At 46.4% G+C, this 27,258-nt stretch overlaps 1 protein-coding gene across 1 annotated transcript; it reads right to left on the reverse strand.

Annotated features, from left to right (window-relative positions):
- Positions 1-3,150: 3,150 nt before the first annotated feature.
- On the reverse strand, positions 3,151-18,392 carry LOC148224184 (TOG array regulator of axonemal microtubules protein 2-like). The gene is made up of 12 exons (XM_088160713.1): positions 18,387-18,392; positions 18,024-18,222; positions 15,746-15,878; positions 14,373-14,478; positions 13,374-13,609; positions 11,698-11,850; positions 10,179-10,296; positions 9,119-9,222; positions 7,532-7,736; positions 6,743-6,959; positions 5,572-5,658; positions 3,151-3,386 (listed from the first exon to the last, which is right to left on the reverse strand). Exons 1-12 carry the CDS (start codon positions 18,390-18,392, stop codon positions 3,151-3,153), a joined length of 1,800 nt encoding a protein of 599 aa, XP_088016839.1.
- Between the last annotated feature and the right edge of the window lie 8,866 nt (positions 18,393-27,258).

Raw genomic sequence — 27,258 nt, forward strand, 5'->3', positions numbered from 1 at the left:
TCTCTGTATGGGGAGGGAATACACTATGTACTGGATGAAAGAGCAAACATGCCCTTGAAAACACAGACTGATAGGAAAACAGAGACAAGTTTTCCCAGCAGGAGGATGTCAAGAGAAGATATATGGCGACACCAATGCTACCTGAGGAGGGAGGTCTGCCCACTGAGGATGTCTGCAGCACTTACTGGCAGCTCACCATCAGCTCTATGAACAATAAGAGGCTATAAAGAAGCTCTTAGATTTCCAAATGCTACTTTCTTAAGCCAGCTCAGCTTTGAAATTGCTAAGACCCATGCATTGAGCATCAATCAGCATCGAGCTACAAACCCATAAATAAGCTTATTTAATACAAATCTTATGGTTAATAGTTGCTACAGTTTGGGCATACAGCAGTAGTAAGCCCCATTAACAAGTTCTGCCTAGGCTTATGTTAAGTTTCTGCCAGTTCCCCGTACAGATAAAGCTCATGAGCTATTTCAGTTGTCTCATTCTTTCAAACATTTATTGATTTAAATAATTTAGTTTTTAGTCACAGCTGAAGGAATGTTGAATTTGTCTTTACAAATGAGCTGTGGATCTGCTTGTAGATAAGGCTAGCACTGAGATAAAAGAAACAATGGGATGGATTCCACTGATTGATGAATGGAAAGAGATATTTGCCTTTACAGACAAATTGTAGGGCTGCTGATAATGAAATTGGATATTGAAAGGTGAAAGAAGCAACGGGGGGAAAACTATGAATTCTATAAGAAATAAAAATTGAAATGGAGGGTTATACATTAGAGGGGAATTTCAGGTATCAGGCGTTCCGGGAAGTCTGTGCCTCTCAAGTACCTCAGCCAATGGGGAAAAAGAGAGGGAAATGCGGCCGGGAAAATAGAACAAAAAGGAGGCTGCGTCCTCCAAAAATTTGAGAGATCCCAGGGGAATGTCCCACGGTCTCTCCCTTTATTCGAATAAAGCAAAAAGGACTCCTCTGTCTCCTTTTTGGACGTAAACCTCTGGTGTTTGTGGATTAATTTTCCTGACACAGCAAACATTGGGGAGCTAATGGTAAGTCATACCAACTCTGGTACTTTAGATGGCTGTAAATTTACCAAATTTGTTACAATTGAGCTGGCTATAAATACTTTTAGTGGTCCTAATGCTTGTCAGGCTTTGGAAAAGTCTGCAGGTGTTGTGCTGCCTTATGTTTGGAGTGTTGCTAGGAGTCAGAGAGCTTTTCGGAGCTTATTACTCATTTAACCGCAGTGGGGCAGTGTGCCGTGCTCTTGAAAAAAAACACTACATCAAAAAAATAGTGTATGTCGAGGTGAGCATCAAACATGGCTTCAACTTCTCCCACCAGAGTATCATGTGGAGCAGCTGCACATGCATCAGCTTTCTAAAAGGCTTCATGATGGCCATAGTACCTTCAGGAATGTAAAATAAATGTCAGCTCTGTGAGATGAGACCTTACCTCTGAATGTATAAATTCCCCACCTTCAAAGAGCGAAGTGAGAACAGATGCTTGGATAGATGAGCATATGAAAGCTGTTGGCTTCAAATGAAATGTGCAGGTGCATTAATTTAATCCTTTCCACCACAACTTTGGTTACGGTATTAAACATTCAATGTCCAAAATCAAATAAAATTTTCCTGGTTTCAGACTGAAAGGCAATTATTTCACATACAGCTGGTTATAGTTTTTCTAGAAAAAACTTTTCTCCTAAAAGGTCGCTAGGAGCATTTTGTTGTTGGGGTTTAGGATTTTTCTTTTGTTTCTCTCTTTAGGGAAATTTTCTCCCACTACGTTGCTAAGAGACAATAACGACCAGTACTTAGGAAAGACAAAAGAAGTTGCCACAGCTCAGAGGAAGGGTGCAGCTGGCTACTGTCTCTTTACCTCGGGGGGTTTTCCCTTGGAGGACAGAGGTACCATGAGATTTGGGCTGGGTGAAGGGGCTGGGAACAGCTCTTCGCGCTCTCTCGCTCGTCGGCATAGGAGGGGAAGAGAGGCTTCGCCACCACTGCGGGATTCCGTCTCCTGCTGTCTTCCCCTCCTATAGTGGAGCTCTGCTCGTAAGAGCGGCCGATGCACTGGCACCTTATTAACATCCGACCTCACTAAAAAAAGGACCCTAACCATCCACACCATCGTAATAAATACCTACCTTATTCTTTTAACTCTGTCTAGTCTCTGTTCCAGATCAGCCTCTCTAGGAATCACTAGAGTGCATAGCATGACAATCTATCACACAGGCTTTAACTTGGTCTCCTTACCTTACTCCCTTTTCCCTCTGAATGCAGCAGCACCTGGCTGTTTCAACTGGTATCTTTGTAGCCCATGCCGTTTTTCCCTTTCTCTCCATTGCACATCGTGCTTGGCTTGCAGGAAGGACAGCTCTTCGGGATGGGAGGCAAGTGCTTGGATGTTAGGAGCATAGAGGAGCTGAGCTGACCCAGAAAGGTTCTTGGCAATCCTGTTGCCAGTCAGGCCTGAAAAGTGGAGACACACAATGTAGGAAAGATTGCAATGTACATCTAAAGCATCTGAAGCTCCATATTTCATGGAACACATATCCTGGAAACTTCTAAATAGCTGCACAGGGAAACATGCTCCTGCCAGCAGCCACTTGAGGCAGGACAGGGGCACACCCTGACCCACTTCCACAGAGCTCCCAGGGGAACACCCTGGCCTCTGGGCTGCCCTGGCACAGCAGGGAGCCCAGAGCCCTGTGCTTTCCAGCAATGGCTCAGCTGCACATGCAGCCTCCTGCTCCTCTCCCTGCCCCACAGCTCAGCAGCCCTGCAGCTCCACGGGGCACTGGGAGCAGCAGAGCTGATGGCAGGGTCACCTGCAGGGCAGAACTGTTCCCTGGCAATGTGCACAGGCTCTCCAGGCTGGCACAAGACCCTTCCTCCTGCCTGAGAGCAGCCCAGCTCCCACCTTACCTCTGTGTGAGGCTGAGCCATACTCGGCCTTCACCTTGTCCTCAGTCTGCAGTTGCTTCAGCCCCCTGACCATGCCATAACTTTGAAGGGCAGTGGAGAGAGCAGGGGCTGATGCACGCCTTTCTTTGTATTTTGTCATTTCTGGCACAGCTAAAATGTCAAATCTGGAGGTGTCCATCTCAGCACTTGGTCAACTTTCTGGAGAACATCCATCCTTCACCAGCCCAAAATGCTGAAGAGGTTTTTCCACACGCGTGGAGGCTGGCTGGCAGCACGCTTCTTCAGCTGGGTGCCCATCACCTCGTGGAGGGCAGAGGCAAGCCTGGCGACCACAGTGCAGACATTGGCCCTTTGGACAGGCAGCGCCTTGTTCTCCAGCAAGGTCCAGAGCACGGGCAGGGCGTAGCGCTGGACGACTTCAGGGCTCCTGCCATAAACCCCTTCCACAAGCACTGCCGGGACAGAGACACAAGCTCGTTAACCACCAACCTCAAGGCAAACAAGGATCTACTTCTGGTTGTGCTTCTTGGAAGCCTCTCTGTCTAAGAGCAACAAAATAGCACACAGAGCCCCATGATCCAGAAATGGCCAAAGCAGCTGAGCCTCCCTAAAACAGAACCACCAAGCCCTCAGGACTAATTTCTCCAAACAGAGCTTTGTAGCTGTGGCAGAATTTGTACCTTTACTAGATCACTTCATAATCTGTTTCTGCCTCAACAGACTGATGCAGTGAGCAGATTAATGACTGAAATGTCAACTTGCCTGTTATTTCCATTAGGAAGTTGTCTAAACCTACACTGACGATTTGGAAATGCATCGTAGAGAGACAATTGAGAGATTTCTAATAAAATGGATGATACCATTTTTGTGACCCTTGCTATCAAGTGCCAAAGTCTAATCTGGCTCTTCCTTTTGCTCAGTGGCAAATACCAAAGGACAGTATTGGACCACACTTCCAAACTCCAGCCCACCAGAGATGGGTGCTGCTTGACAGTTGGATTAGAAACATCAGTGACCAGCTGGTGTCTTTAGCAAAGTGCTTTTGTGGCTTCCAACAAACATCTGTTCAAACCTCAGGGTGTCTTAGATAAGTACCCAGACCCCATTTTCGTGGCATTTGTCCATCTCCATATGTTAATGGTATTTCCCCTTCCATTGTTAATCACGTTTTTTCTTACAATGTGCACTGAAATAGCAGAATAGAGAGAAAAAAAATGCTACACAGTGGACTAAAACTTAACCAAAGCACGAGGGTTTTCTTACGTTGTCTCTGAGGCCTGTTCCCTGCTCATTTTCTGAACTGAACAATATCAAACACACACTAAAATTTCCTACCAACTGGCTCCTTGCATGGCAGATTTGGCTGAGATATCAAACCCTGAAATGCTTGGCAGTACATTCTTATTTTATGCACAGGCAAAAAGTTTTATATCAGCCACTTCTTATTCTGTAGTGGAATACACTTTACTTTTTCTATGCTGTTAATCCACCAGCAGTCATCAACATTTAAACAGCTCCTGAAAGTACCCCAAACCAATTCTGCTAAGTAGAAAAAGGGTTATGGTCCCCATTTCAAAATGGGAGTCAATTTCAGTTTAAATGAAATTGAAGACATTGGTCAATAGGGTACTTGAGAAACCACTCTCTGTTCCTACTAAATCTCAGAGAGAACATCTGCTCTTTCTAAAGTCGTCCTAATTTATGTTTAATTCCTTTATTTGAAAAGGAGATCAAAATAACTCCAAAACTAAATTCCCTCTTCTTGGAGATCTACTTGATTCAAATGCTCTTTAACGGGCCTTTGACATTCCTAATCACTGAACATTGCCCTTTTGAGATTCCAAATGAAGACACAAAGTGTATCAAACCTTGCATTTCAAGATGCTGCCTCACTTAGCAGTGGATTTAGCCCCAGTTCAAGCAAGACTATAAATCTTGTTCTTTACTATATATTACAATTTTTCCATTCCTTGCCTGTTGCTGACATAGCAAGCTCCTCTGAGGGGTCAATTATCAGCTGCAATTGTAGCATTTTGGACAGCACTGACACAGGAAGACACTGTTTGCACAGCCTGAAATGCTCAGTCCAATGCCACTTGGACAGCACAGGCAGGGAGCCTCAGCACTCTGCTTCTGCCCCTCTACCCCAAAGGCTGCCTTGCACCAAATCCGTGCCTCTAATATGTGTGTTGAGTTTTGACCTAAGCTGTGACCCCAGGCACTGCAGGGTTCAGCCTCAAAACTTTCCAAGAGCAAAACGACAATCCTATGAGGACAAAACAATCGGATCCCCTGCAACAGCACTTGCCACCATTTTCCCTAAAGGATCACAGATGTCCCTGAGCTTCCAAGAGAGAGCCAGTTCGGGTATTTTTAGCCCTTCCCTTTCCTGCAGGTGGCTTCTGAGATGCCCCAGGGAGAGCTCAGCCCCCAGGCCGAGCACCGCCCCCATCTCAGGTGCTGCACACCCCTGCAGCAGCCAGGGAAAACCTGCCAAACACACCTGCCGTGGGGATTGGGCAGCAGGGACAAGCTCAGCACCTCCACAGTTGGAGCAGCTACTCTACTGTCTATTCACAGGAATTCCCTGTAAATATTCCCTGGGAAGACCTCTTGGCTTACAAGGGGAGGCCATACCTATGATACGCACTGTGACATCCAGCAGAGCTTGGCCACTCAGTTGACTCCACTGGTTGCTGAACTCTTTCATCAGTAATACTTTATCTACAAGAGAAACACACATTTCTGCTCACTCTTCTGAGGTCATAGGAGAAAGGAGAGTGGGGAGGGAAAGGGCAAGGGCAGCCTCAGTTTATAAAATCAAGTAAATTTCTGTTGATGTTTGAATCCTTTTCTTCTTTCCTTCCAGCCTACCTGGGAGGGGTTTAAATTCCCAAAGAAAATCTCTCCTTTCACATTTGTAAATGCGAAGTTCTCTGCTGTACCAGGAGCTATGTTAAACATTTCACATTAGGGATCTCAAGAGTACGATCACAAGTAAGCAGTGAAAAGGTTTTGCATTGCAGAGTAAACAGGAAGAAGCCCAGACTTGGGATACAGATATGCACTGAATCAGGCAGTTCATAAGTTCACAGAGCACCTGAGGTGGAGAAAGTAGAAACTGCCCTTGAAGATCTGCTTCTTCAACACTCCATTTTTCAGGCATATTTCCCCAGTGCAGCATTTTCAGAGCTGACATAAATCTCTGCAGCAAAGGAATTTAGACCAGCCCTTGCCTGTGCAGGTATTTGCTGCAGCCATCCTGCCCCACGCAAAACAACATGTGGAAGAATGTATCACTGACAGCTGGATTTCTATCTGTTAGTTTCAAAGAAATGAAATTGGTGAATCATAACTTCCCCGCTGAAAAAAGAAGACAAAGAAGAAAGGTGGAAAATAGGCAGCTAATGCATATAATGTGGAGCCTTCCAGGAGGCTGCTCTGCAGAAGCTCTGATGGGTCAGTGTCCCTTCATGCCAACAGCAAAGCTCTTCATTTGGGAAAACAAATGGGATCCAATCAAACTCCAAAACCTCCTTTGCCTCTGAATTGTAGCAAAGCTGTAGTCCAGGACCTCCTCTCCAGACAAGCAACACAGACCCAAGGGCTCCTGGCACTTTTGGGAAATGCTGATGCACATTCAAGCCTGTTGGGGACTGGTGCATAAGGACTGCACCTCCACAGCTTCTGGTGGATGCCAGCTGTAGTGTTCCACGGGCATCAAGAGCTCTCAAGGCACTCAGTGTTCTCTTGTGTCAGAGAGGCAGAGACACAGTTGGGGAGAGTCCATGTCAGGGCTCAGCCTTACCTAAATGAGCAATGGATGCTTCCAGCGCATTCACAGCTGTGGCATGAACCCCGGGGTCCTTTGAGTTCAGGTTCTTTAGTATTCCTTCCACCAAAAGGACGATCACTGGGTTCAAGGCATCTTCCAGGATGGCAATGATTTCTGCCAGCACATCCAGCGCCATCTGCTTCACTTTCTTGTGTGTGTCACATGGTCTCAGAAGAAAATAATCAAAAATCTGTGAAGAGAACAAACAGCATGAAAGCTGGATTAAAATGTTCTTGTTTGAAGAAGGGATGTAGAAATGAGCATTCAGTATCCAAGAAGGGTAAACACCATCTTTACCAAGTGGAATAGAGACAAGGATTGAAAGTAGCCCGTGTTTTGCCTGTGCAAACAGGATGGACATTACGGAAGTATCCTTTTAAAAACATTTGGTTTAAACCAACCCAGCCTGATACTTGTCTTCCCCATCCAATCCCATTTTTTGTCTAGAGAATAATTGCCATGCTTTCAGTGGTTGGATTCCCTTCACTTAACCCAGTTGGGAGTAGGAGACAGCAGAAATTACACCAATGGAAAATTCTGGCGTCATCTGATGAACAGCATTAATAGGCACCTGCCAACAAATGCAGCTGGACTGAAAGAACTTGTCCTGAAGCCTGGACCTCAATTAAATTGGTCTGGGTCAGAGGGACCAGCCTGTCCCAAACAGCCAGGATGCGGTGCCAAGACACACTGAATTAACTTTACTGCTACAGGCTTGGGAGAGGAGCTAAAGGGAAGGAACAGTGAAGATACCCTACATACTTGGACAATGTGAGTGGTGACGAGCTTGGGGCTGTTTTTGCACAGCTCTAGGAGGAGTGCCACTCCTTCCAACCGTGCCTCAAACCCCTTGGCTTCCAGGAGACTGTAAAGATTCTGGAGCATCTCCATTTCATCCCTAGCTGGAGGTAACGTGACCTGGGCTTTTGGACAGTGGAGGAGGCGTCCATCAGAGGTCGACTTCAACCTGGAAAATAAAACGAAATTACAATTTGTTGGTGACAATACCTGCAGATAATTGTGAGCAAAACATCTACAGGAGCTTTCCTAATGATGTGATTTCAAGCTAGAAAATCATGAGGCTCTGAAAAACCACATGGACCTCATGACAATCATTACAGGAGACAATCTGTAAGTAACATCCTCGCCACTGCTCACTCACCAAAACCAAGGATGAGGTGCATTTCATCTCTCTTCAGATGGCTTCCCAGGCACACATTGCTTTGTGGGGAAAGAGAAACTCTACTGCCAAGTTTAAATGCCTCCTCGTATGGGAGGTGTGAGTCTTCTAATAAGTAAACTCATCACTCTGGAGAAATGTCTCTACACCAGGCATGACAATCTGGAACAGGAGCTCACATGCATCTGAGCAGATGAACAGGAGCATATCTGAAGCATCCAGAAAATCAGTAACACAGATAAAAACAGAAGACAGACATCCCAGCACTACACTCACATTAAGTTTGCGTTCCTAGAGACTAGATCCACAGCTTAATAAACCCACTGGGAACAATTCTCCTGGATCAACCTGTCTCTTCCATAAGCATAGAAAGGTCCTAGCTCTGCTACTGAGGCATGTGGTCCTTTCCTGCCACCACTGAACATGACAGAGCTAAATAAATCCTCTCTCTAATCAGGGGAGAACAGGTACAAGTAGCTCTGCCACTGTCATGAAGACACAGCAAGGACCAAATTCCTTTCTTCAATGCAGATTACAGCACAGACGGAAATCAACCAAACATGCTGTCCATCAAGCAAACTATATGAAGGACAGAATTATCAAGACAAAAAGTCCCCATTGAGATACCTGTTGACCAAAGCTGCTCAGGATTTACCTTGCTACTTACTACTCAAACTTGGTACTGTTGGAAGGTAAGAAAACCATGATTCAGCCAGGCCAAACCACTTGCCTGGGAATGGCTGGTTTAGGGAATGGCATCATGCTTCTAGGCTGGGAGTTCTCATCAAAACACCCATCTGAAAAAACTCCACTCAGATGTAAAAAAACCCTGGTTGAATTGACTTGTCCCAAGTAAGGCAGTGGAAATATAGCCCTCTCCTAACCACAACAACACTGCCCTCACCACTGCACTGAATTGTCTGAGCTGCAACCAATGGGTGGCTTTTTGTCACCTAATTTTTGTGGAAACCTCTCCAGAGAAGTTTGTTCAGTGCAATGCAGAAATATACATTTTGTGCCATAGAGCATTTGTAGGGAAAGGAAACAATCTCTGGCACAGGCCATCACTGCCAGAAAGATTTTCCTGAGGAAGAGACATATCCAGCTTGTCATGGATCATGACATGACATGACATGAGCTTTGTCTCATCTAACAAAAGTGCTCAGTACCTTTGACTAGAAGGCAATGTGGCCTGGGGCTTCTTGGAGCCATCGCTCCTCTTCTTCACAGGGCTCTTGACAGATGGGCGTTCACCCTTCTGCTCTTCCATCCCCTACAAAGATATAGAGAAAGCCCCATCAATCTTTAGAATATTAAATAGGAAATTGCCTGTTTAAAACACAAGTTAGAACCAGGATCACTTCTAGCAAGGCTTAGGGAAACATTTCCTAACTGATAGAAGGAAACAGACCAGAGAATCAGTGATGCCAACTCTTTGCAATAGCTCAAGGCAGGTTATGGGTGATGAAATACTGAGCAGCAGTCTAAAACCCAAATTCATGAGTCTTGAGTATAAATGGGAAGAATGCAAACTGGCAGGCAACGAATGTTCATAAAGGAAGCAGCAGAAAAATGTGGACTCTTTGGGGAGTGGTCCCATTATGTTGGATGGTGATTTGGTTCAACCCGGCTCTCCCTTTTCCCACTCAAAGGCACAATCCCTTCTATTTTGTAGATTAAAAAAAATAAAAAATCCCCTCAAACAAATAAATTATTTTCCACTGGATGCTGCTGAATTCACCAAGCTTCTTCAAGCTCCACAGGGCTTGAAAGCAAGGCAGTATATCCAAAGATAGACAGTAATTGTCGTAATTAGGATTGACTTGGACAACTTTTGCGTTTTTGGAAATTGTCTTGGCACTACTACTTCCAGTGTCTTTTGCAAAGACTCTGTTCTCTTCAGAAGCACTATTCTCATTTAATTGCTTTACTGGGGGCAGAGTAGGGAGAGCTCGGTGGGGGAGTTACACCCAAATGTAAACTCATTTTCTCCTCTTCCCCTTTCCTGTTTGTGACCATTATTCAAAATATTCAAAACCCCACTTTTTCCCTAATAATATCAGTTCCTTTGTGGACTGCAGATGAAGAGGGTGGGGATTAACAGCTCATTCCCAGGCGCAAAATGATTCAGCAGAAGAGGAATGAGATAGACAGACTAGGTGTGTTTGATCTCCTATTAGCAGTGGCAACACCTGCACAAAGGAGACATTTCTCCTGCCAAACACTTACTTTCTTCTTCATTCTTCTCAGAATATCTTCCAGGTCACAGGGGGGAATGGATCGTTCCAAAAGCTTTTTACAGTTGTGGTCATTCAGCAACATCTTCACCATCTCCTGTCCGTAATGCCTATGGGAAAGAATAAAAGGAAGGCAGGAAGGCAGGAAGGAAGCAATGAAGGAAGGAAGGCAGGAAGGAAAAGAAAGAAAAGTGAACAAAGAAAGGGAGACTGTTAGCAGGAGAGGCTGATGCCTTAAACTCATCAGGTGCAATCCTTCCATGAGAAGGCATTACCTACTCAGCAAAGAGAGAGCTTTACCACTACTTGTCACTCTGCAGTGCTGTCAGCTGAACAGAAGAGGCAAGAGGAGAACGTGAGGCAACAGAAAAATTCCATTTAACTCTGAAACTGTGAGTGTGCTTCTGTGGGATCAAAGGATCCCAGGGAGCAAGCATAACACATCTGCTTTGTTATCAGATCCTCTTAGCAGCGCCTTCCTGCCATTTGCAATGGCAATACAATACAAGAATTTACCTTTCTTGAACTAGCAGGGAAGCCAGAACAAAACACCTCATGCTTCCTATTGGTAATTCTATACTACATATATGGACAGGGGCAGCTAGTTCCTCGTGTGTTCTTGGATGCTATTAATGTGAAATTAATCATCACAGTAAGGGGAATTTGGTGACTGTGATAGGTTGACTTAGGAAGAAGAAACTCAGAAGAGATTCTTCCTAAGGGAATTTCCTCTGTGGGGGTTGGGATACCCGCAACAGCCAATTAGAGAAAGTTAGTTCGCTCCGTGAACACACATTTTGAGGAAGGTAATCCGGAACTGACCTTCTTGGTCTTCCGGCGGCTGAGCAGGTAACACCAACCCGAGCTTCCCTCTCCCCCATGCGGGGGGGGGAGGCTCGGGAGGCCACTTGGGCCCCAGAAGACAAATTAGAGAAATCTGCAAAAGAAGTTTAGAAAGCCTAAATACATTAGCTAAAGAGCTCTGAAATGTTTCTAGGAAAGTCTTAAATTAATGAGAAATAGATGTTTGGGATCCTCCAGTGATAAATATTAGCCAACATTTTGGCTTTGTGTTGTGCACCTAAGACCAAACAAAACTCTTTGAGTGGCTAATCGGAGCTCTTCTGATCTCAGGAAAGAATCCTTCAAGTCACAGGAAGTTGGCAATACTCATTCCTATTGGACAACCTCAGGATACCCAGTACAGTCATTTCCCCAGGCAAGTCAGAGCAATGGTCACAGCACCAAGCCTGACAGAGGTCGAGAAGCATTTGGACAATGCTCTTGGGCACATGAAGTGACTCTTGGCATGTCATGCACATGGCCAGGAGCTGGACTCAATGACCCTCTTGGGTCCCATACAACTCAGTGCATTCCATGATTCTTTGGCTTTCATCCACACAGTGAGGTAACTTCATATTTCCTTTTGTTTCCACTCTTTTGTGGTTTTAGCTATATAGAGAGACACAAAACAGTTTTCCTGTCTCAGGAGGTGAAATGAAGATCATTACCTTGTGTCCTTGTGACAGTCCTGAGCAAGCGTCCCTGCTGCGTGCGCCAGCCTCTCAGCCCTGGCTGTGCCTGGGAGCTTCGTGACTCCAATTTTCTCCATCAGGGACAGAAGCAGTTCAGCTGCACACTTCCGCACCTGGACATGGCGGCTCCTGGGAACAGGAGAGCAAACACTAGGGCACAGGGAGAAGGAGCAACAGCAGCACAGGCCTTGGCCAGAGCGTGCTCCCTGTCCTTGCTGGGGGAAGGAGGCCTGGGCTCTCCCTGACAATATAGACACCCGTAGAAGGTTCTGTCCTCATACAAACTCCAATTTAGCATTGGACAGAAGGACGGCCTGCAAGGAAGAGGGAGGAATTCAGTCTCCCTGCACTATCTGATACTCCATTGCTTTCCCAATATTTACTCTGAGAAAGATTAAAGAAATAGATTACATATGACTTCTTTAGAACTGTAAGACAATTCCTGCTGACCCATCAGAGGGCACATAATACACAGAGCTACAGCAGGACTGAGGCTCTTTCTAGCAATTTCTCTCCAAATCTGCAGACATTTGTAAAACAACAATTGCAGGGAAAACATGCTGTGGGCTGTGAAATTGCAGAATATACAGCAATACAGCCTGTTTCTTCTGTGAGGCTTGGCAAGGTATACATCTGAATGTTTTACCCTATTCCAAAGCTGATGAAAAAATGGCAGTCATTTTATACAGGTTGTCCTGTTCTAGGGAATGTCTTTTGGGAAATATCAGGCCCAGCACCAACACTTGAGGCAGCATTTGCTTCAGCCGTCTCAAGGCAGTCGGCCTGTGAAGGTGCCGGAAAAGTGATTCAGCACCTCAAGGCTAACATGAAATATCAGTTTGAATAGAAAATAGAGCTCTATGGCCAGGACAGTCATACAAGCCTCCTTTTGGCAGGAGCTGCACCTGCTGTGCAGGTTGTGCCACATGCAGCACATTCTCCTCCATATGCTCCATGCCCCATCAAGTCCCCTCCCCATTTCTCAAGTTTATGCCAGAATGAGGATGCATGGATTTTCCCAAGGCCTCTGTGCTTAGTGCTGTGAAATATTAGAGAGTGATCACAGCTGCAATTGCAATTGTCCCTCTTCCCACAAAAGCACATAAGAATAAATCCTTAGCCTTTGCAGGCACTTTCACTTCCCCACCATTCACCACATTTAGGCAACTCTGACAGACTGGGAGAACTGCAGGAAGCAGCAGGAAGCTGAGTCAGAGGAGGTTTAGGTTGGATATTAGGAAAAGGTTTTTCACCCAGAGGGTGGTTGGGCACTCTAACAGGCTCCCAAGGCCATTGGTCACAGCACCAAGCCTGACAGAGTTCAAGAAGCATTTGGACAACAATCTCAGGCATATGGTGTGACCCTTGGGGTGTTCTGTGCAAGGCCAGGAACTGGACTCAATGATCCTGATGGGTGCCTTCCAAGTCCCCATAATCTACAGTTCTGTGATTCTGAGAACTCATAGGCTGTAGGAGGGCAGAAATAGGGGACAGGAAGAAAGAAATGAGGTGAATTGAAGAATCCAGCCACTGAGTTGACAGAAGATGCAGGATACAGGACCCTTCCCTCCCACTATTTCTATTCCTTCTCATCCCTTCTCCCACCTGCACACTAGAAGGTGAAGAATATCACTGAAAGAAGAAGAACCTACCTGACTCCACTGTCCACGAGAGCAGTAATTGCTCGTGCAGGAGTCACATTCTCCACCATGATCCCCAGGGTATGACTGGCTGCTTTCTCAACAAACTCTGGGCAGTTACACACTGCCTTGAGAAGGACCCGAGCAACCTCATCCACCTCAGAGTCCATGTCCTCCTTCAAGGTCATAAGAAACTCTCCCAGAGTGATAATGGCCGAGTGGGACACCTTAGACCGGAGGTTGGCCACCTGCAGAAGTCATGAAGGGAAACATAAGAATCACCTTGAATAGAAAACCAGTTGCCTTCGACAAAAGTCCCAGGAAATGACAACATGCCCCACTGTGTCCAGAGGAACATAAAAGCACCCTATGAGCAGAAGAGCACAAGCACAAAAAGGCACTTCTTCTGGCACCAATTTCTGGCCTCAGTCCTCCTTTTTGCGGGCCTAAAAAAAAACCCATTTCACTGAAATGTTCTACTTCACCATTCTATAATGACATGTGCTTTGATTTTAGGCTCTTTTATGTGATAAACAAAGAACCAAATGAAAGCAAGTGCTGCGTTCAAATCACAAAGGCACAAGTCATAAGGATAAAAGAGTCACGTGCTCCTGTTCAAAAAAAGCTACACCGGAACACCAGCAGGTGAAGCACTCAGCCAGGAAACAGAAAACACAGGCTCAGGTCTACAGACTAATTTGCAGTGTTGAATTACAGCTCAGGCAGAGATTAGGACGCTGGCAAATATCATAATTCATGGATCTGTTTCTGCATTTGCACATTTCATTCTAATGGCAGCTCACTCAAAGATGAGTGTCAGATACCCAACCTACAAGTAAATACAGCTACATGTACACACAGATCCTATAGATAGCTGACAGACATTAGAAATAGAAGGTAGAAAAACAGAAATGAAGGCAGTCCCTGAGCACACATGGAGATGAACAAGCACATATCTACTCTACACACCGTGTATTAAGTACAGGGGACAATTCAGAACAGTGTCCTCACCTCGCTGGTAACTGCCAAGCAAATGTCACGAAGTCTTGAAAGCAGGACTTCTGAATGGGACCCAGCCAGGTGTTTGATGATGCCCAGTCCCTTCTCCTTCATCGCCCTGAAAGGCAAGTACCAAAAAGATTGATTTTTCTCTCCAGACAAGAACTAGGCAGCACCCTCTGGAATTACCTGGCTGGCAGCTCTGTTAAACAATGGGAGGTACTTTTCAAGGAGTAGGTAATAAAATGGTGGATCTCATTGCCACAGGATGCTGTGGCATTCAAAAGCATACACAAATCCAAAAGGCAAATAGAGTCTTCCTTTGTGGCTGTTTCAGAAGACAGCCTTTCTGAAATCTCTGGCACATGAAGTCCCTATGACACTCTTTCCTACAAGCTGTGAGACAGGCACACGCTGCTGGTTTTTGTCACCTCCCTGTACCTGTCCCTAAGACACAATCCCATAGGGCTGTCACTGGGACAATTTCCTTCTTTACCAGCCTCAGCAGACAGTTCAGCTGTGAGAGTCTGCACTGGCACTCTGGAGCTGAATTTCCACTCTACAGACTAGGCCTGTCTGTCACCCACTCCCTTCCACTCCACCTCCACATTACCCAAAAAAAGGCAGCAGAATGTCCCAGAAGATTCCACACCTGGGTAAGAACAGTCGAAATTCTGCCTTTTCCCAAAACCTCCCACCTAAAACAATCCCTACTACAGACACATGTCATTTAAAAGGTGCAGACAACTCTGTCTCTCAGCTCTTGCTCTGTGCAGCCCCGGACCTACAGGAAGGTGTGTGAGGCATCAGGGCTGCACCACAGGGCTAGTGACCGATCCCACAGGCAGCCCTGAGTGTCACCTGAACCCTCCCACACCTGCAGAAGCTCTCTGCACCTCACAGGGCACCAAAGAAAAATGGGGAAGAGAAAGCAAAGGAAATGACTCTGCACAAGGATGTGGCAGATGTGGCAGATTTTTCTTGCTTATCCCAGTGTGAATGGAGTCTTTACCCCTGAGTGAATGAAGCATCCACCAGTGAGTGGATGCTAAACTAGACATCAAAAAGACAGTCAGCATCACCTAACATTTGTGGGCTTATCACATCTGGGCCTCATTCTGTCTAATGGTGGGACACATGATGAATATTGACAAAACATCTCAGTCCCATATGAAAGTGAGAAAGAAAAAGTTGAAAAGGTGTAAGATTCCTGACCAAGGCCAAGAAAAGGCTGCACTCCAATCTTTATCCCCTCACTGCTCTGGAGTGGTTTCACCAGTGCCCTTTGGCCCCCTGGGCTGTTGGGGCTCAGAGGCACTAGCAAGATTCACTTCTAACCTCCCTTAACGCTAAGAGGGAGACAGAGTGACCGGGGCCTTTCTTACCAGTCATCGCTGTCGAGCAGGGAGAGTGCCTCCCGCAAGGACTGCTGTGGATCAGGAGAGGCTGTGTCCTTGTGCCCATGGCCACGGAGCAGCTCCTCTCGGCGCTCGGCACCAGTGGCCGTCTGCGAGGTCACTGTAAGGAGAGGGTCAGCCCTGAGAGCTGCAGCCCCGGGCAAGGCACCCACCATGGAGCGGCCTGCAGCCCCAGCTCCCACACAGGGTTCCATGTGCTGCACACTGGCACTGGCTCACACACTTCCCTGCCCTCTGCCTCCTTGGGCTCCTTGCTTTCTGACAGCCCCCCAGCTGGGCACAGCTCCAGGCTAAACCTGACAATTGCCCACACAGCAATTGCAAGCTCCCAAGTGCCACAGGTAGCACAGCCAGCAGCAGTTCCTGAGGCCGCAGAGCTCCCACTCCCTGCCAGACCGTGTTCACCAGCGGGACTGGCTACCCCAGGAGGGAACCCCCATGGGCCTCTCTTGTCCCAGCACCCTGATTTCCTCTAGCCCTGAGGACAGAAGCACTCTGCAATTCCCTGAGGAAGACCTGCAGCTGCCTCACGACAGCACCAAGCCAAGCATGAACAACCCAGCCCTGCTGGGCCCGGCTGAATCCCCATGGATCAACTCCCAGGGAACAGCCAAACCTGACCCTTCACACCTGACAGTGCCTCTGCTCCCATTGACTTCAAATATTTTAGACAGCAGGTAGCTGAGTGCACATAGATGTTAGCCTACTATTGGGAAAGGAGGCGTTTATAGATTTTGTTCTTTCCTAACATCAGGAATCTTTACTGTCTCCGAGGTACACACTGGCTGTATTTCAGACATGCTGAGGTGACATTTATTTGCTGTCAAATGGACGTGTATGCACACTCTGCAATGCCTAAGCTTTCTCTTGTGGAAAAATGCATTTTCCAGTCTACATAATACATACAAAAGCTTTCCAAATGCAAACTGAAGATAAAAACATTCAAATACAGATGCAAAATTGTTGACAGATGCACTCTATTGATAATATGTTGTCCTGGGTTTACCGTAATTGAGGTTTTTTGTTAGGAAAAAAAATTTACAAGGTGTGAGCAAAATCAGATGATACATGCATTTCTTATGAAACCCATTTGTCATCAAAAGCACTGTCAATCAAAAATTTCATGTCATGCACTCCAAAGCTCATTTTCTAATGTGTAGATGAAAACATCTGAGCTTTCTAAAATGATGGAGTATAAATATGGCACAGAAGCTAGATGAAGTAGTCTAGGCACAGTAGGGTTTTTGTGCTACTTCGCACGTTCTCAAAAATTGTGGGGGAAATTGTAATATCAAAAATATTGAGACAAGAGCTAATCTGGGTATCACTGATGTATCCCTGTCACTGACATCAGTGATGTCCCTACAGAAGTATGCAGACATACACATCTAGATTCCATAAGAGTGGAGAGCCATGTAAGGCTAGTTCTGGCCAATTCTGAATGTGGAAGTAGCATCACTAGAAAAGAGCATTCCAAGTGTCATTCCTAGATCCCTTCTTCTTATCTTACCTTACTTGGGATCATAGCACAGGCAGACTACACAAAATAGAGAGACAAGAGCTACCAGGGACAATGTGCTGTGCATTTCCTGCAGGCAGTAAAAAGCCTGGGAGCACCAGGGAGCCCCTCCTGGCTGTCATCTGCTACACACAGCCACTCTATTTGGATGTGGTGACACAGGAGGCACTGCTTGTTCCCTCTTGGTGCTGCAGGCCGTGGGATGGCAGCAGCCAGGAGCCATTGGGCACTTGTGGCAGCAGCAGCACGTCTGCACCAAGCCACTGCCTGCCATGCAGAGACAAGCCTTGCTGGGATAGCAGAAAAGCTGGCTGCAGAGCCGGACAGCAGCACAGGCAGAGGGCCCAGATGGTGAGTGGGCAAGTGATGGTGGTGGCACTCGTAGGTGCACAGTGAGCACACCCTGGCACACTGCCCCGCAGCTCATCCCAGCAGTTACAGCTGCCTCCTGGCACCAGCGCTGTACTTTGGAATATCAGGATGGGCAAAAGCCAGAGCTTAGGCCTTTACCACTGCTTTATTCAGCTCAGCTCTCCAATGGGTCTCTAAGAACCAACTGCTGCTGTACTACCAAGCTGGAGTAACTGCAAAGTAGATTTGCTGTTCATTCTCAGGACAGGTTATGGGCCAAAGAGCCCAGCTGTGCTGGCTGAGGCAGGAGGCAGTTTGTGCTCCCTGTGCAAGGAAAAACCCATATGAGAAAATGCTGCCATGGAGCAGGCTTACCTGAGGAGTTGCATGGAACACTGCCTTCCTCCTGGATGATGGCCATACTGGGCAGTGAGGGCACCTTGTCCTGCTTCCTAAAGACCTTCTTCTTCAAGGCATTACCAGGATGTTTTCCCTGCACACTGGAAGCTGTGGCATTGACAGGTGGTAGGCTAAAGACTGCAGGGACCAAAGAGGAGCTTATAAGTGGAGGGTGCTGGAGAGGATGACAATGGAAAGGAAGAAATATTTTCCTCAGGCTGTCTAACTTCTCTTTGATATCCCAAAGAACTTCAAGTAGAACACTGGCAGAATAACATTGAACAAGCCACACAAAATCAAAGAATCCTGAAAGAGATTGGGTGAGAATGCTGCTTTAACCACCATCTCGTCATGTCCCTGGAAGTAGGGACATCTTCATGAAGATCAGGTTCCAAAAATTTGCAAGAAATAACAGAATTCCAGATATCAGGAATGTATTATCCGCCACCTCTCCACACAATTTCCCATGGAATCATGGCATTCCGGCTGGTGGGAATCTTGACTCCTCCAGTTACCCTCCCAAATCTCCATGGAATAATGGCATTCTGGGTGTTGGGAATTTACAATCCCCCATAAACCGACCCCAAATCCCACCACATTCCCAAAGAAGAGCAACTTTCCACATGTCAGGAATTTGCAATATTCCAGTTCCCCACCCAAATTCCTATGGAACAACAGCATTCCAGGTGTCAGAAATTGAGAATCCTCCAGCTCCCCCCCCAAAATTCCCATGGAATAATGGCATTCCAGGTGTGAGGAATTGAGAATGCCCCCTACACCCTCCCAGATTCCCACCACATTCCCATGGAATAACAACATTCCAGATTGCAGGAACTGAGAATCATCCTCTTCCCCTCCCAAATTCCCATGGAAACACGGCAGTCTGTTACTCCGGAATTTGGAACCCCCCCATAACCTTTCCCAAAATCCCACCAAATTCCCATGCAATAGCCGCATTCTGAGCGTCAGGAATTTAGGATAGCCCATTTCCGCATCCAAATCCCCATAGAATAACGGCCTTCCGGCTATCAGGAATTTCTAATCATCTCTACGGCCTCCCATATTCCCATGGAATAACACACACCCAGGCACGGGGAATTCAGTTTCATTCACTTCTCCACCCAAATTCCCATGGAATAACAGCATTCTGGGAGCTAGGTATTTGGAATCTGCCTGTTGCCCTCACTAAAGTTTAGGGAATAATCACATTCCAGGCATTGGGAACGTAGAATCCTCATGTTTCCCATCCGAATTCCCATGGAATTACCTTTTTAGTGTCTTGGGAATTTGGAATGCTCCAGTTCCTCTCCCAAATTCCAATCAAACCATAACGAAGTAAGGACATTTTGCATGTTGAGAATTTAGAATCCTCCACTTCCCCTTCCAAATTCCCATAGAATAGCTGCATTCTGGCTTTCTGGATTTTCGAAGCATCCATATGTCCACTTAAACTCTCACGAAAACCTCAGAAAAACAGCATTCATGGTGTTGGGAATATGGTGTCCGCCACTTGCACTATCCACTTCCCAGCAACACCATGGAACTACAGCACTCTGGGCATCGGGAGTTTGGAATCCTCCACTTCTGCTCTCCAATTCCAATGGAATAACAGCCTTCCTGGCATGGGGATATTGGAATCCTCTAGTTCCCTTCCAAAAAGCCCATGGAATGACGACATTCTGGGCATGGAGAAGTGAGAATTTGCCAATTCCCTTCCCAAATCCCCAGGGAATAAGGCAATTCCGGGTGTCAGGTATTTGAAATCCTTCAGCTCTGCACCATAACCCCCGTGGAATAACAGAATTCCAGGTGTTAGGAATTGAGCAGCCTCCAGTTCCCCTTCGAATTTCCCTTGGAATCATGGCATTCTGGGTGTTGGCAGTTTAGAATTCTCCGTACACCCTCCCAAATACCCACCAAATTCACAAGGAAGAACAGAATTCCAGATATCAGGAATGTATTATCCGCCACCTCTCCACACAATTTCCCATGGAATCATGGCATTCCGGCTGGTGGGAATCTTGACTCCTCCAGTTACCCTCCCAAATCTCCATGGAATAATGGCATTCTGGGTGTTGGGAATTTACAATCCCCCATAAACCGACCCCAAATCCCACCACATTCCCAAAGAAGAGCAACTTTCCGCATGTCAGGAATTTGCAATATTCCAGTTCCCCACCCAAATTCCTATGGAACAACAGCATTCCAGGTGTCAGAAATTGAGAATCCTCCAGCTCCCCCCCCAAAATTCCCATGGAATAATGGCATTCCAGGTGTGAGGAATTGAGAATGCCCCCTACACCCTCCCAGATTCCCACCACATTCCCATGGAATAACAACATTCCAGATTGCAGGAACTGAGAATCATCCTCTTCCCCTCCCAAATTCCCATGGAAACACGGCAGTCTGTTACTCCGTAATTTGGAACCCCCCCATAACCTTTCCCAAAATCCCACCAAATTCCCATGCAATAGCCGCATTCTGAGCGTCAGGAATTTAGGATAGCCCATTTCCACATCCAAATCCCCATAGAATAACGGCCTTCCGGCTATCAGGAATTTCTAATCATCTCTACGGCCTCCCATATTCCCATGGAATAACACACACCCAGGCACGGGGAATTCAGTTTCATTCACTTCTCCACCCAAATTCCCATGGAATAACAGCATTCTGGGAGCTAGGTATTTGGAATCTGCCTGTTGCCCTCACTAAAGTTTAGGGAATAATCACATTCCAGGCATTGGGAACGTAGAATCCTCATGTTTCCCATCCGAATTCCCATGGAATTACCTTTTTAGTGTCTTGGGAATTTGGAATGCTCCAGTTCCTCTCCCAAATTCCAATCAAACCATAACGAAGTAAGGACATTTTGCATGTTGAGAATTTAGAATCCTCCACTTCCCCTTCCAAATTCCCATAGAATAGCTGCATTCTGGCTTTCTGGATTTTCGAAGCATCCATATGTCCACTTAAACTCTCACGAAAACCTCAGAAAAACAGCATTCATGGTGTTGGGAATATGGTGTCCGCCACTTGCACTATCCACTTCCCAGCAACACCATGGAACTACAGCACTCTGGGCATCGGGAGTTTGGAATCCTCCACTTCTGCTCTCCAATTCCAATGGAATAACAGCCTTCCTGGCATGGGGATATTGGAATCCTCTAGTTCCCTTCCAAAAAGCCCATGGAATGACGACATTCTGGGCATGGAGAAGTGAGAATTTGCCAATTCCCTTCCCAAATCCCCAGGGAATAAGGCAATTCCGGGTGTCAGGTATTTGAAATCCTTCAGCTCTGCACCATAACCCCCGTGGAATAACAGAATTCCAGGTGTTAGGAATTGAGCAGCCTCCAGTTCCCCTTCGAATTTCCCTTGGAATCATGGCATTCTGGGTGTTGGCAGTTTAGAATTCTCCGTACACCCTCCCAAATACCCACCAAATTCACAAGGAAGAACAGAATTCCAGATATCAGGAATGTATTATCCGCCACCTCTCCACACAATTTCCCATGGAATCATGGCATTCCGGCTGGTGGGAATCTTGACTCCTCCAGTTACCCTCCCAAATCTCCATGGAATAATGGCATTCTGGGTGTTGGGAATTTACAATCCCCCATAAACCGACCCCAAATCCCACCACATTCCCAAAGAAGAGCAACTTTCCGCATGTCAGGAATTTGCAATATTCCAGTTCCCCACCCAAATTCCTATGGAACAACAGCATTCCAGGTGTCAGAAATTGAGAATCCTCCAGCTCCCCCCCCAAAATTCCCATGGAATAATGGCATTCCAGGTGTGAGGAATTGAGAATGCCCCCTACACCCTCCCAGATTCCCACCACATTCCCATGGAATAACAACATTCCAGATTGCAGGAACTGAGAATCATCCTCTTCCCCTCCCAAATTCCCATGGAAACACGGCAGTCTGTTACTCCGTAATTTGGAACCCCCCCATAACCTTTCCCAAAATCCCACCAAATTCCCATGCAATAGCCGCATTCTGAGCGTCAGGAATTTAGGATAGCCCATTTCCACATCCAAATCCCCATAGAATAACGGCCTTCCGGCTATCAGGAATTTCTAATCATCTCTACGGCCTCCCATATTCCCATGGAATAACACACACCCAGGCACGGGGAATTCAGTTTCATTCACTTCTCCACCCAAATTCCCGTGGAATAACAGCATTCTGGGAGCTAGGTATTTGGAATCTGCCTGTTGCCCTCACTAAAGTTTAGGGAATAATCACATTCCAGGCATTGGGAACGTAGAATCCTCATGTTTCCCATCCGAATTCCCATGGAATTACCTTTTTAGTGTCTTGGGAATTTGGAATGCTCCAGTTCCTCTCCCAAATTCCAATCAAACCATAACGAAGTAAGGACACTTTGCATGTTGAGAATTTAGAATCCTCCACTTCCCCTTCCAAATTCCCATAGAATAGCTGCATTCTGGCTTTCCGGATTTTCGAAGCATCCATATGTCCACTTAAACTCTCACGAAAACCTCAGAAAAACAGCATTCATGGTGTTGGGAATATGGTGTCCGCCACTTGCACTATCCACTTCCCAGCAACACCATGGAACTACAGCACTCTGGGCATCGGGAGTTTGGAATCCTCCACTTCTGCTCTCCAATTCCAATGGAATAACAGCCTTCCTGGCATGGGGATATTGGAATCCTCTAGTTCCCTTCCAAAAAGCCCATGGAATGACGACATTCTGGGCATGGAGAAGTGAGAATTTGCCAATTCCCTTCCCAAATCCCCAGGGAATAAGGCAATTCCGGGTGTCAGGTATTTGAAATCCTTCAGCTCTGCACCATAACCCCCGTGGAATAACAGAATTCCAGGTGTTAGGAATTGAGCAGCCTCCAGTTCCCCTTCGAATTTCCCTTGGAATCATGGCATTCTGGGTGTCGGCAGTTTAGAATTCTCCGTACACCCTCCCAAATACCCACCAAATTCACAAGGAAGAACAGAATTCCAGATATCAGGAATGTATTATCCGCCACCTCTCCACACAATTTCCCATGGAATCATGGCATTCCGGCTGGTGGGAATCTTGACTCCTCCAGTTACCCTCCCAAATCTCCATGGAATAATGGCATTCTGGGTGTTGGGAATTTACAATCCCCCATAAACCAACCCCAAATCCCACCACATTCCCAAAGAAGAGCAACTTTCCGCATGTCAGGAATTTGCAATATTCCAGTTCCCCACCCAAATTCCTATGGAACAACAGCATTCCAGGTGTCAGAAATTGAGAATCCTCCAGCTCCCCCCCCAAAATTCCCATGGAATAATGGCATTCCAGGTGTGAGGAATTGAGAATGCCCCCTACACCCTCCCAGATTCCCACCACATTCCCATGGAATAACAACATTCCAGATTGCAGGAACTGAGAATCATCCTCTTCCCCTCCCAAATTCCCATGGAAACACGGCAGTCTGTTACTCCGTAATTTGGAACCCCCCCATAACCTTTCCCAAAATCCCACCAAATTCCCATGCAATAGCCGCATTCTGAGCGTCAGGAATTTAGGATAGCCCATTTCCACATCCAAATCCCCATAGAATAACGGCCTTCCGGCTATCAGGAATTTCTAATCATCTCTACGGCCTCCCATATTCCCATGGAATAACACACACCCAGGCACGGGGAATTCAGTTTCATTCACTTCTCCACCCAAATTCCCGTGGAATAACAGCATTCTGGGAGCTAGGTATTTGGAATCTGCCTGTTGCCCTCACTAAAGTTTAGGGAATAATCACATTCCAGGCATTGGGAACGTAGAATCCTCATGTTTCCCATCCGAATTCCCATGGAATTACCTTTTTAGTGTCTTGGGAATTTGGAATGCTCCAGTTCCTCTCCCAAATTCCAATCAAACCATAACGAAGTAAGGACACTTTGCATGTTGAGAATTTAGAATCCTCCACTTCCCCTTCCAAATTCCCATAGAATAGCTGCATTCTGGCTTTCCGGATTTTCGAAGCATCCATATGTCCACTTAAACTCTCACGAAAACCTCAGAAAAACAGCATTCATGGTGTTGGGAATATGGTGTCCGCCACTTGCACTATCCACTTCCCAGCAACACCATGGAACTACAGCACTCTGGGCATCGGGAGTTTGGAATCCTCCACTTCTGCTCTCCAATTCCAATGGAATAACAGCCTTCCTGGCATGGGGATATTGGAATCCTCTAGTTCCCTTCCAAAAAGCCCATGGAATGACGACATTCTGGGCATGGAGAAGTGAGAATTTGCCAATTCCCTTCCCAAATCCCCAGGGAATAAGGCAATTCCGGGTGTCAGGTATTTGAAATCCTTCAGCTCTGCACCATAACCCCCGTGGAATAACAGAATTCCAGGTGTTAGGAATTGAGCAGCCTCCAGTTCCCCTTCGAATTTCCCTTGGAATCATGGCATTCTGGGTGTTGGCAGTTTAGAATTCTCCGTACACCCTCCCAAATACCCACCAAATTCACAAGGAAGAACAGAATTCCAGATATCAGGAATGTATTATCCGCCACCTCTCCACACAATTTCCCATGGAATCATGGCATTCCGGCTGGTGGGAATCTTGACTCCTCCAGTTACCCTCCCAAATCTCCATGGAATAATGGCATTCTGGGTGTTGGGAATTTACAATCCCCCATAAACCGACCCCAAATCCCACCACATTCCCAAAGAAGAGCAACTTTCCACATGTCAGGAATTTGCAATATTCCAGTTCCCCACCCAAATTCCTATGGAACAACAGCATTCCAGGTGTCAGAAATTGAGAATCCTCCAGCTCCCCCCCAAAAATTCCCATGGAATAATGGCATTCCAGGTGTGAGGAATTGAGAATGCCCCCTACACCCTCCCAGATTCCCACCACATTCCCATGGAATAACAACATTCCAGATTGCAGGAACTGAGAATCATCCTCTTCCCCTCCCAAATTCCCATGGAAACACGGCAGTCTGTTACTCCGGAATTTGGAACCCCCCCATAACCTTTCCCAAAATCCCACCAAATTCCCATGCAATAGCCGCATTCTGAGCGTCAGGAATTTAGGATAGCCCATTTCCGCATCCAAATCCCCATAGAATAACGGCCTTCCGGCTATCAGGAATTTCTAATCATCTCTACGGCCTCCCATATTCCCATGGAATAACACACACCCAGGCACGGGGAATTCAGTTTCATTCACTTCTCCACCCAAATTCCCATGGAATAACAGCATTCTGGGAGCTAGGTATTTGGAATCTGCCTGTTGCCCTCACTAAAGTTTAGGGAATAATCACATTCCAGGCATTGGGAACGTAGAATCCTCATGTTTCCCATCCGAATTCCCATGGAATTACCTTTTTAGTGTCTTGGGAATTTGGAATGCTCCAGTTCCTCTCCCAAATTCCAATCAAACCATAACGAAGTAAGGACATTTTGCATGTTGAGAATTTAGAATCCTCCACTTCCCCTTCCAAATTCCCATAGAATAGCTGCATTCTGGCTTTCTGGATTTTCGAAGCATCCATATGTCCACTTAAACTCTCACGAAAACCTCAGAAAAACAGCATTCATGGTGTTGGGAATATGGTGTCCGCCACTTGCACTATCCACTTCCCAGCAACACCATGGAACTACAGCACTCTGGGCATCGGGAGTTTGGAATCCTCCACTTCTGCTCTCCAATTCCAATGGAATAACAGCCTTCCTGGCATGGGGATATTGGAATCCTCTAGTTCCCTTCCAAAAAGCCCATGGAATGACGACATTCTGGGCATGGAGAAGTGAGAATTTGCCAATTCCCTTCCCAAATCCCCAGGGAATAAGGCAATTCCGGGTGTCAGGTATTTGAAATCCTTCAGCTCTGCACCATAACCCCCGTGGAATAACAGAATTCCAGGTGTTAGGAATTGAGCAGCCTCCAGTTCCCCTTCGAATTTCCCTTGGAATCATGGCATTCTGGGTGTTGGCAGTTTAGAATTCTCCGTACACCCTCCCAAATACCCACCAAATTCACAAGGAAGAACAGAATTCCAGATATCAGGAATGTATTATCCGCCACCTCTCCACACAATTTCCCATGGAATCATGGCATTCCGGCTGGTGGGAATCTTGACTCCTCCAGTTACCCTCCCAAATCTCCATGGAATAATGGCATTCTGGGTGTTGGGAATTTACAATCCCCCATAAACCGACCCCAAATCCCACCACATTCCCAAAGAAGAGCAACTTTCCGCATGTCAGGAATTTGCAATATTCCAGTTCCCCACCCAAATTCCTATGGAACAACAGCATTCCAGGTGTCAGAAATTGAGAATCCTCCAGCTCCCCCCCCAAAATTCCCATGGAATAATGGCATTCCAGGTGTGAGGAATTGAGAATGCCCCCTACACCCTCCCAGATTCCCACCACATTCCCATGGAATAACAACATTCCAGATTGCAGGAACTGAGAATCATCCTCTTCCCCTCCCAAATTCCCATGGAAACACGGCAGTCTGTTACTCCGTAATTTGGAACCCCCCCATAACCTTTCCCAAAATCCCACCAAATTCCCATGCAATAGCCGCATTCTGAGCGTCAGGAATTTAGGATAGCCCATTTCCACATCCAAATCCCCATAGAATAACGGCCTTCCGGCTATCAGGAATTTCTAATCATCTCTACGGCCTCCCATATTCCCATGGAATAACACACACCCAGGCACGGGGAATTCAGTTTCATTCACTTCTCCACCCAAATTCCCATGGAATAACAGCATTCTGGGAGCTAGGTATTTGGAATCTGCCTGTTGCCCTCACTAAAGTTTAGGGAATAATCACATTCCAGGCATTGGGAACGTAGAATCCTCATGTTTCCCATCCGAATTCCCATGGAATTACCTTTTTAGTGTCTTGGGAATTTGGAATGCTCCAGTTCCTCTCCCAAATTCCAATCAAACCATAACGAAGTAAGGACATTTTGCATGTTGAGAATTTAGAATCCTCCACTTCCCCTTCCAAATTCCCATAGAATAGCTGCATTCTGGCTTTCTGGATTTTCGAAGCATCCATATGTCCACTTAAACTCTCACGAAAACCTCAGAAAAACAGCATTCATGGTGTTGGGAATATGGTGTCCGCCACTTGCACTATCCACTTCCCAGCAACACCATGGAACTACAGCACTCTGGGCATCGGGAGTTTGGAATCCTCCACTTCTGCTCTCCAAT

Source organism: Sturnus vulgaris, chromosome 3 (assembly GCF_052056855.1).
Source record: "Sturnus vulgaris isolate bStuVul1 chromosome 3, bStuVul1.hap1, whole genome shotgun sequence".
NCBI lineage: Eukaryota > Metazoa > Chordata > Aves > Passeriformes > Sturnidae > Sturnus > Sturnus vulgaris.

Bases quoted from the DNA above. Each gene is read 5' to 3' on its own strand.
- LOC148224184 (XM_088160713.1), bottom strand. The intron at 11,851-13,373 runs GTAGGTTCTTCT...TCCTGTTCCCAG, and splicing joins CTCGTGGACAGTGGAGTCAG to GAGCCGCCATGTCCAGGTGC. The intron at 5,659-6,742 runs GTAAGGCTGAGC...TTTCTCTTGTAG, and splicing joins AGCATCCATTGCTCATTTAG to ATAAAGTATTACTGATGAAA.